At 48.1% G+C, this 11,420-nt stretch overlaps 1 protein-coding gene across 1 annotated transcript in view; it reads right to left on the bottom strand.

The window, feature by feature from the left end:
• FHAD1 (forkhead associated phosphopeptide binding domain 1) overlaps window positions 1-11,420 on the bottom strand; it is a 134,596-nt gene that overhangs the window by 68,326 nt on the left and 54,850 nt on the right. Inside the window, exons 4-5 of the mRNA XM_019639688.1 lie at window positions 3,409-3,532; window positions 1,564-1,694 (exon numbers count right to left, since the gene is read on the bottom strand). Of these exons, the coding sequence (XP_019495233.1) occupies window positions 1,564-1,694; window positions 3,409-3,532 (255 nt within the window). The remainder of the gene's footprint in view (window positions 1-1,563; window positions 1,695-3,408; window positions 3,533-11,420) is intronic.

Genomic DNA, 11,420 nt, shown 5'->3' on the forward strand with positions numbered 1-11,420 from the left:
CACACACACACACACACTCACACACACACTGCACATGGAACAGTGATCACAAGAACCTAGGAAGACTCAATGTGCTCGTGAGAGATGAGGGCAGAGGGCTTGGTGAGGCGGCTGACCAGGGGCAGAGGCAGAAGAGCATAATTCAAATCAGCCTCCCACTCCTTAGAAAATGATTTTGCTATCCCCATGTCACAGGTGGGGAAATGGAGGCCAAGTAGGTTACAATAAAAGGAAGTTCTGGGTTGGGCCCTGGCGTGTCTGACCCCAAAGCTCAGGCTCTGCCTTTCACCACCTCCAAACTGAGTCTCGTACGAAGCACCAGATATTACTTCTTCTGTCTTTTCTTTGGAATGTCAAGATCTATTCCCACCCCTGCACCCACGCAGACACAGAGCTAGCTCATCAGCAGGCGCTGTGAACCTATCTGAGTTGCCACCTGAGATGAAAGCTATTAGAATTTTTTTTTTTAAGATTTTATTGGGGAATTGGGGAAGGAGAACAGCCAAGTTGTTGTCCTTCAGTCTTAGCTGTGGAGGGTGCAGCGAGCTCAGCTCCAAGTCCAGTCGCCATCCAGCCGTCCGTCTGCAGCTCAGGGCAGCTCGGCTCAAGGTGCTGTGTTCGATTTTAGTTGCAGTTGGGCGTAGCCCACCATCGCATGCAGGAGTCAAATGGGAAACTTTGTTGTATGTTAGGAGCACATGCTCTCACCAGCTGAGCTATCCTGCCACCTGTTGGCAGCTCAGCGGCAGCTCAGCTCGGGCGCAGCTCACTGGCCCATGTGGGAATTGAACTGGCGACCCTGTTGCTCAGAGCTCGTGCTCTTAACCAACTGAGTCACTCAGCTGGCCCCCCGAAAGCTATTAGATTTTATCTTGACTCATTGAAACAGACAAATCCTACAAATATGGAGAAGTGTTACCCTATAGGATGAGGATTCTAAAGTCAGGACTGAAGGCAAAATTTGCAAGTAGCCAAAAGTCACATTTAAAAAGCTCCTAACTTGCCTACCAAGCTCATTTTACACAGGGGACTTCTCATACACACTCAAGTCTAAAGGGAGAAATGAGAGTCAGCGTGTCTCTCATCTGGACTCTCAAACATTCTGCTTTGGAGGCAGCTACGAAAACCAGTGGTGATCGGGACCATGATGACGCCATTGTTGTACTCCTTGCCCACAGAGAGACCCTATTCTGTGTTAATGTTAAGCCTTGCAGCGGCAAGACATGCTAATAATGTGTTTGTTCTTGAGGTTAAACAAACTAACTTATAATAGGTGTTGGAAATGTTCGCTGAATTTGAATATACCTCTTGCTTATTCTGAGCCACATAGACGCTATTCTTTGAAAACGTGCAAAGAACTTGGCCCCCAGCTGTTATCTTTCCGGCTGGGCACTTGATGCACCCAGTAGCTATGTTCCCTATGCCCTTGGGCACTGGCCTCACCTCACCAAGGTGTGAGAGGAGGCAGGAACATTTAAGGGGTGGAGTGGACCCAAGGTAAATGAGATGAGTACGTCTCCTAGTGGCTGGCAGGTGCAATAGGGTGATGGCGCCAATACTCACTCTGGAACTGAGGGCTTCGAGCTGGTGACCTTTTTCTTGGTTCTCACTTCTTAGCTGGTTCACTTCCTGTTTGAGTTGTTGAACTTGCTCATCCTTTGCTAACATGTCTTTCTGCAAAGATGACACCATCCCTGTTTCAAAAAAAAAAAATACAGAGGTGAAAGAGGCAATAAAAATTACCGTCATCGCCACTGCTGTCAGCCAACTGTGGACAACAGAGGCTCGGGGCCTATTTGTCACGCAGCATAACCCAGCTCCGTGCTTCTGAAACTTGAATGTGCCTACGGAACACCTGGGATCTTGATCAAGTGCAGATTCCGACTCAGGAGGTCTGGGCTGAGGCCCGAGGTTCTGCATTTCCCACATGGGCCCAGGGACTGCCGATGCTGCTGGCCCGAGGACCACACAAAGTGACGAAGTGGTATCTGAGACAGGCTTGAAGCACGAATGAGCTCTGATGAGCAGATGTAGGGGAGGAAGGCAAGGGCCCAGCGAGTTCATCCTTGTATTCCTGGTGCCCAGAGCAGCGCCTGGCCCTTAGAAGGCGCTCAGCAAATATCTCAGGATATTCCAAGTTAGAGAGGAGCATAAGCAGAGGCCTGTTGGGTGGGGGAGGAATGGGGTATGTGTGTGTCAAGGATGAGGCAGAGGAAAAGCCGGAGGTCGGGGTGGCCTGAGGCACAGCACAGATTCAGATAGAGACGGAGGTTCATACGTGGCTCAGTGCTATGCCTGGCTCATACAGCAATGAACGCATTTCCTGCTGGGTTGCTGGGTACCACAGCAGCAATAGGCCCAGCCCAGACTCACTGCCTGCTCCCCATCACCTGCTTTCTCCTCCCCTCTTTCTCTTTTAACGGCCCATCCTCTTCAGGTCTCTAGGCGTCATTTTCTTCTTAAAAGAATCTCGATGGCTTCTGCTTAAATACTCCCCAGACTCCCCCCTGAGATTTGGCCCCTGCCTCCTCCAGCCCCTTAATTCCGATCACCCCAGCCCTACTCCCAACACAGTCAACTTGCTACAGCCTCAGGGCCTTTGCACTTCAATCTCTCTGCCTGGAATACCTCCCACTGGTCTCCTGACAGCTCCCCCTTTCACCTCCTCAGAGACCTGTCCTTGCACACCCACAAAGCTATTCTCCCTTCACCTCACCCCCTGAAGCACTTCGCCACCATGTTGCCCAGTCGTCTCTGAAATGGGCTGTTTACTCATCGGTTTATTTGTTTTTGTCTGTTGCCCATTCCCAAATGTGAGTCCTGTCAGTATAGTGACCTGTCTTGCTCAGGGCTCTCCCCCTGGCGCCTGGAACAGGCCCTGGCACCTAGTAGGTGCTCCATAAACATGTTGAATGACTCAAGGAGTCCGGGCTAAGAAACAGTCGTGCCATCCGAGTTCTTTAGTGTGGCACTACCTCTGTTGGCCAATTAGAAAAATGTTTCCACTTGGGCCCAGTGTGCTAGGGTGAGATGGGGGCTTTAAAGCGGTGACCCCATTTTGTCCACATTCTAGTTTGCATTCATGGCCAACTGGCTTATGGAACTTGACCAAGCTACACAACATCCTGTCTCCCCGGGGAGGCCGGGGCGCAATGGACCGTCTAGCTAAGAAAGAACATTCACTCAGGTATTTATCAGGCCCTGCCCCACTCAAACCAGATGGCAATGAACCTCAATTGAGGACAAACTCTAATTCACTGACACTGGCTGCTGACAGGGCTGCTGAGGTCTCTGAGGCCACACCCTGGTTCAGTGAGCAGAGGTGCAGTGCTTGATTGGTGATGTCTGCCATGGCCTTGGACTGAGGCGGAGGGTGGCAGCTCTTGGCCGACTCCTGAGAGAGCTCACCTGACACGATGGCGTTGTCCCTCCTCAAGTTCTCACCCTCATTCTTTAGGGATGTGATTTCCGAGTTCCTCTCAGACAGGGTCTGGCCCAGCACCTGGCTGTAGCCTTTCTGTAGCTCACTGACCTGTGGACGAGGCAATACACACACAGTCAGCGGGGAGGTGCGGGGCAGCCCGGGCCTGCAGTGCACACTGGTACTTCTCCAAGGTTGGACAAACAGAGCTGGGCTGATCTCGGGTGGGGGTGTTGAGGAACCAAGCTTTTCAGTTTTAACTAGTGGAAGGGACAGCAGGGGGCCTGCTCCTTCAGTGACTTGCCATCAAAACACGCATGTTATCTTTGTGCCCACAGAGGCTCAGGCACAGCTACCACTGGGGGGCCGAGGACACCTGATCCCTCAACGAGCCTTCCTATGGCCTTTGGACCCTGAGCCATAAACAGACCAGCCCTTGGTTCCAGACCATCCAGCCCTGATTGGACGCAGAGCGAAGTTCAAGAGAGGGGAGCAGGTTATAAAATTAATTCACTCCAATGCTAATAACGATCGTTTCTATTGCACAGAACACTTCAGCCCGTTCACAGATGCTGTTTCTTCAATAGCCCCTCACAGCATCACTCAAGGATGATGGTCCCATTAAGGTTCCCATTTTGCAAGTAAGCAAACTGGGACTCAAGAGAGGCGAGGTCGCTTGCTCAGGGTCACACGGCCGGTCACAGGGTGGAGTTACAGGTCAAATCTAGTTTTAGCTGCCTGGCTGCACGGCTCTAGGAACCAGCAGTGAAGCTGGAAGCTGTAAAGCACAGCATGGACTCGGGAGCGGACCATGGGCTTCAAATTCTGTCGCTGCCACTTCCGGGAGGTGTAAACACGGGGAGGACACAAAATTGTTTCAACTTTCCATGCTGTAAATTGGTGATGACGGTCCCGATCTGATAGTTCAAAGTATTTGAATTATTAGGATACGTACAAGGGCTCGGGTCATGCCTGGCACACGGTATGCAGGTGTCGGCTCTGACTATCCTCTCACCTGACTACCCGCCGTGTGTTTTTGCTTCAGCTTCTCTCGTCTGTCTCGGGAAAAGGCAGACTGGTAACATTTTTGTGCACGTGTAAGCCTTGTCTAGGCTCACTAAAACACCAGTGTAATTGTTATTAAGAGGAAATGTAGGAATCCCTGTGAACTGTCATGTCACGTTGTAGGAAGAACATTAAAAACTGATGGGGGCGGGGCATGCTCACAGAACGTGGGTAAGGCCCTGGCCACCAGATGGCACGCGTGGTCTTTGTTCTCGGTTTCTGTCCCTGGAAATCTTGTCATTATTACTCCGGTAGGATGAAGAGAACCATCAAGGTTTCACTTCATTTTCTGACTCATTTCATGCACCATCATGGTTCAGCTTCTGTGACATTTGGGACAGTCACACTTATTCCCTGTGGCATCTGAGACATTGGGGGGCAAGGCTAGAAGGTGGTGGTGGGGGGACACAGGTCACTCTGTTCCCGCTCCCCCCCCCAAGGCTATACTTCTGCACCTTTGTGCTTTGGAAACATGGAGTGAACAAATTTCTTTTAACTCCTACTGTTCTCTGTGGGGGAAATTAACTTTTCTATAAAAGGTGCTTGGCATAATTAAAAAAAAATGTTTCTTGTTCTTCTCAGCTTAATACTTCTATTTGCAATGATACCAGAGGCACAACACAAACTCCCAGAAGGGATGGGAAAACATACCCGTACCCCCCACAAAGATGCCAGCGCTTCTGAAACATAAAATATTTCAATCTAAGTATCCGAGTTTTAGGATTTCAGATTGCGGGAAAACTCCAAATAGTCTTCAGAGCCCTTATCTTTCACTACCAAAACAAATACCCATATTGTCTATGATTGGCATAAATACCAAGACGTTTAACATCTGTTATCCTGTGTAATAAACAGGCCCTGAATCCTAAGAAAGTTAATAGTTCTAGGAGGAGTGATTGCTTCAGGATGATAGTTGGGCTGCTAATTAGCGCAGGTGGACAAGGGCTCATGGAGCGAAGCAGTTTCTGGCGATATTGCAGTGGATCAAAGATGTTTGAGAGCAAATCATTACGCAATACTGTCAGAGGGATCACGGAGAGCAGGTAAAATAATCAGACCAATAAATCAACCCGCCACGCGGCTTACGCTTCTGGCTGCACGCTCTGCAGGCGACAGGGTATTTAAGAAACTGAAATGTGAGCGGAGGAAACTCCGTTTGAGTTCAAGCCAACTGCAGCCTCTAGGCCAGATATGCCTTGTTATAAAATAGTCTCCTTCAGGTATAAGTGAAGGTCAAGGGGTAGGGGAAGGCAACAGATGATGAGTCAGTGTAAATATTTCTAGATAATTTCTTTGCACAGAAACCCCTTTCCCAGATATCACCAGCCATTTTAAACAACCCTCAAATTGTGACCTGCCAACACCCAAAGATCTGTGGGGATTGTACAGTGTTATATGTCAAACATATTTCAGCTAAATAAAAAAAAGATATGTGGGAATTATTCATCCTTGTCCATGTACCTGGGCAAGGCGGGTCACTTTTGCTCAGGAAAGCTCTGAAATGAGAGAATAAGTGAAAGGGGGTGTTTCTCCATCCAGTGGCCAAATTGGGTTCAGATCAAGAAAAAGATGCTCACGGGCTGGCCGAGTGGCGCGATGGTTAAGAGCTCGCTTGGGATGCCAGAGGGCCCNTCACCCCTTCCTAATTATTTTACTATAGTTTATTAGCTATATGAGGTTATTTAAATCTACTGTATGTGTACGTTGGAAATGCTATATACTGATGTGCTACCACTCATCTCTTTGCATCTCTGTATTTGGTGATGTTTCAGTGGTACCTTGAAATTGGCCATGGTGGAAGTGTTTACACCGGAGAAATCAAGAAACACTGTAAATCAGAGCTTGATTTTTTTTTTTTGTCTACACTTAAGTCAGTGATGGGGGAAGGTGTTAACAATGCAGATTATATAAAAACATGTTGTGTCTGTAGCTGTTAACATTACGAGTCACACAAAACAACTGAGGAATATCCTTCCAGTATTTGAAAGCTATGATCCAATGCAGTCAGGAAGTCACTCACGTTAAGCATGTTAAGTGCCGACACACATCTTTCTTATTTTACCTTGTTCTTACTCATAAAAGCCAACAAAAATACCCACCAACGTTCAGGTGGGGAACTCACTCCTTTGTCAGTTGCAATGATGTAAGAGTTCACAGCCACAGTCAATGAAAGCATTCCATGAGATTCAACTGGCTGTATGGAATTTACAAGAAAGAATACTGTATGTTTTATTATTATTTGTAAAGAATGTGCTCCACATTCTTGATGCCAGGAAACCTTATACTATATGTGCATACTTCTCTTTTTTTCAGTCAGTCAGCAAACATTTACTGCCAGTCACGGGCTGTGCCCGGCCAAGAGCCTGTTACTCACTGTCGGTGGTCGCCGGCTGAACTGAATGGAACAACTGAACTGAACGGAACAACTGGTAAACAGAGCGTAAGGGAAAAGGCCTTTGACTGATTCTGGGACTGAAGAGAGAAAAATACATTACAAACCTGGCACACCTTGTAATACTGGAAAGTAAGGAAGTGTCCCAAAATAAAAGTGTGGGGACATTCAAAGGACACAGCAACCAACCTGAAAGAGTTCCCAGGGACCAAAGCTGGACTAGTTTGGGCAACAAAATAGATACCGGAGGTTGGATTATAACCCAATTAATATGATAAATACACGAGTCCATACTGACATAAATATATGATTGGGCATCGATTTATACAATGATAGGGGTGGTCCTGACAACCTCTATACAAATTCTGAAGGGGGAAAAAGGATCTGTGATCAATGAGTCCATGTTTGGCAGAAATTGGAAACTGAAGTTCAGAAAGGTTAAGTTGCAGTTGGAATGTGAACTTGGGTCTGTGGAACTCCAAAACCCTTGCTTCTTCATTGTACTCTGTAGAGAATCCCCATTACAGCGCAGAGCAACAAGGAATACAGGCCCATAGAGGGCGCTCTTTATGTTGGACAGGATATCATGACATTGCATGAAGGACAAAGGACGGTATCCAGAAGTCACCTGGGAGAGTCTGGCTGGACTGGGAACTGGGCAAAGCAGGCTAAAGGGAAGCCCAAACATGGGCGGTCATGTTTAGCACTGTGGAGCTCCCTGCTGGCCCTGTGGTCACTGTTAGCCCAAAGCTTGGCTGTGAGTCATGGCTGATAGAACCGCCATGCACGAGGAAGGGGGTGGGGTCAACCTGTTCTTTATTCTGGGCGTTTCTGTTAGACTTGCCATAGTTCATGCATTTGGGTGACGTAGGCTTCCTTACCCAGCTGCTTTATAAGAACACCACCGCTGTGAATAAAACAGCTGGTTTCCAAACCTCCCTTTCTGTGGGTCGGAAAGCACTAAAAAAGGCAACCACCAACAAAAACCACAATATGGCAGGCACACCTGACTTTGTGACTTCAATTTCCCACGCCAGGTGCTGAGACACAGACTGTATGTTATTTATTCCCTAACAGTTGCTTCTGGGCATTCATTGTAAGTGGCCCTGCAGGTTGTGTCCTGCACAACTCCAGGGGGCGCCACCCGCACGGGCTATGATGTGAATGATGAGCCTGGAGTTGTACAACATGGCAGCCCTAGGTTACGCTTTGGTGCAAGAGCTATGGTTTACAAAGAACACTCCTGGGCACATCCTGGGTGGCAATGTACTTTGTCATGCCATGGTCAGTTTACTTGCACATGTATCCACCTGCTAGCTGGGGAGGTTCCCGCTCCAAAGGAACACTCACAAGGGAGGCATGGCTGCTGACGTGTTTGCTCTATTCTAAAGCTGAGCGTTATCGTGTGCCTATCGCGGGTGGCAGATGCTGGGCTAGGCAGTTACATCCACTGCCCACTTGACACCACAGCAATTCACGTGGCAGGAACTATTGTCGCCCTGACTTTACAGTACTGGGAACAGAGACTTTGAGAAGTGAGGTGAATTGTGCACAATCCCACAGCTAGAGGAAGACCCGGGTTGGGGCTGCGTTCAAGCTAGCCTGACATCATGACGCACGCTCTAACCACAGTGACATCTGCAAACATGTCCAGTTCTCTAACTTCTCCCCACCAGTCACATCTGTCACAGCCCTCTCTATTGGTTATGGTCACCACAAAGCCTGAAGTAAATGTTTTCATTTGGGAACGCGTTATCAGGAAAAGACCAGTTCTGATCACCCGGCCCTTATGACATCAGGACGGTCCGCCTTGAAAACCTGTCCCAGGGGAAACACAGTGCCTTCGCATGGACCCCCAAAATTACTCAGGACCAAGAGCACGCAGGAATCAAGGCAGCCACAGATTTCTTAGAAAAACTGGGCCTCAAAATATTCCATGAAATCTTCAATACTTCCTCTTTAAACATTTTCTTTCTTTTTACAAATAGCCTGCAGGTCTGGGTCACAGGAAGTGGAAATTCGTAGGAATGTGTTTCTGTCACAAGGCTACCCTCGCTCAGGCCCTGCAAAGGACCCCTCCNACTTTACAGATGTCTTTCTGTGATCATTTGGTTAATGTTGGTCTCCCTGACTATGTGGTTGGGGACCATATCTCAGTCTGTGGCCCTCAAAATGAGTTTACTAATCCTATTTTACCGATGTGCAAACTGGGGCAGAGAGAGAGAGAAAACCTCTGCCCAAGGTCACACAGCTAGAAAGAGGTCAAACCCCAGTGCGAACCCCTACCTGCCTGGATTCTCTTATGTGTGTACTGGTGGGGAGAGGTGACCAGGAGTGTTTGGGAACAAAAGCGCAGTGTGCCTAGCCCAGGCTCATAATAACGCATGAAAGGCTGGCGGCCACCAGTGCTTTCCACGTGTAAACGCTGGCGCTCACAAATGCTGTGGGGCACGTGCTATTGCTAATCCTGCTGAAACATGGGGAAGGGGGATGAGGGGTGGCCGAGATGCAGATGGCCTGAGGCCATGCATCCCATCTGGAAGGGGGCAGAGTCAGGGTCTGACGCAGGCGGTCTGGCTCCAGGGCACACAACCCTCATGGTTGTAGTAGGTGCCCTAGTGTGGTGAGCTCATGAGTGAGGGAGCAAATGCCTGATGAAACAGTTAGGGTGACCAACTGTCCCGGTTAGCCTGGAACTAAGGTGTTTCCTGGGATGGGGGACTTGCAGTGTCAACCCAGGAACGTCCCAGGCAAAGCGGGATGAGTTGGTCTCCCTAGAAATAGATGAGAAAATAAAGCTCCCCACCCACCCACCTACACACTCACTTGGGTTTACCTGGCTTCCAAGATGACTGCCAATAACTCTTGCCCCTTTGTATTCAGGCCCATGTGTGTAATCTCCGCCCACACTGGATACAGCTGACTGTGTAACCAGTAGGATGTGGCAGAAATGACAAAGAGTGACTTCTGAGGCGTGGCCTTAGGAGACACTGCAGTTCCCATCTTGGATTCACCTGCTCAGGAGAAGCCAACTGCCATGCTGTGAGGACACGCCAGCAGCTCTCTGGAAAGAGCCCCGTGGTGAGGAACCGAAGCTCCTGCCCACAGCCATGTGAGTGCAGCATCTTGGCAGCAGATTCTCTGCCCCAGTCGAGCCTTTGGATGAATGCAGCCGGGGCCTCAGCTTGGCTGCAGGACAGACTGTGAGCCAGGACCACCCTCTGGGATGCTCCCAAGTTCCTGACCCACAGAAACTAGGACAATACTTTTACTTATTGATTTGTGCTTTAGGCTGCTAAATTTTGGGAGAATTTGTTATGCAATAATTGATAGTTAATAGATATTACATGTTAATTTTACATCAAAAAGACAAAAACTGTTGAACTCCAGTTAATGGTAGATATGTTAAAATATTTAGGGGAGAAGACTACAGATGTGTGCAATTTATTTTGAAATGCATCAAAAATAAGATGGATTCATGAATGAACAGTAGGATGGATAGACAGATAGATATGCAATGGAGAAGACAGAAAAAATGTTAGTGGTAGAATTAGATGAGGGAGGGGTAAAATTCTTTTTACTTTGCTGTATGTTTGAAAGTTTTCATATGAAAATATTGGGGGGAAATGGCTGCGTAATTTCTTAACTTGGATGGTAAGTACATGAGGATTCACTTGACGATGATGATGTAAACTGTAGAGACACATTTCATTTACTTTTTAGTTTGTATATTTCACAATAATAACTATTATTTGCATGGTTGAGGGAGGTGACTAGGTGAATGGTCCTGAGTGAGACCGGGGAGGGTGTGGAGCCACTGAGAGACCTGGGGTCTCAGAGGGGTCTGGGGCTGGGACACAGAGGCCAGAGATGAGACCTTCACACCAGAGGCCACAGAGGAAACCTGGGAATCACGCCATGGACTGAGCCAAGCCTGCTACTCTGCCAGTGAGGCTGGTGAGGCCAAAGGGATGGTGACAGACAGTGCATCTCCTCCCCAAATGCCATGAGGCCTTCCGGGGGGGGGGAAGAGTGGGGGAAGGAAACCCCGAAGGTTGTGTGTCCCCAAAGTGACCATGGTGACAGTCACCGAGATAATCCACCTTAAATTTGACTTAAAAACATTAGATGAGATTGAATATGTCACCTCTGGGGAAGTAATTTTCCCATAAGCCTCAGTTTCCGTTCACCTCTAAAATGGTAATAAAATATTTTAAAATCTCCTAAGACAAGGAGGATTTCAGTTGCCAATATTTCTGCACATCTGAGTCAACGTGTGTAAATGTAGATCCTGCTACAATTCATATATATGTACACACACACTCACCACAGTGGCACTGACGTGTGCTTATGGGCAGAGCACAACATCTGGAGGGATTTGCACCAGAAAGTCCACGCGGGAAAATCAGATGATAAGAGGTGATCAGGGTGACAGTTGATCTTTAATTGTTTTCTGACTTCCTGTTTATCCCAATTTTTTCACAGTTGACTATGTTCTACTTTTAGAGTCAGAGAAAATAAGCAAAACGCAAGACCCATCCC

This window comes from Hipposideros armiger, unplaced genomic scaffold (genome assembly GCF_001890085.2).
Source record: "Hipposideros armiger isolate ML-2016 unplaced genomic scaffold, ASM189008v1 scaffold_46, whole genome shotgun sequence".
NCBI classification, from domain to species: Eukaryota; Metazoa; Chordata; class Mammalia; order Chiroptera; family Hipposideridae; genus Hipposideros; species Hipposideros armiger.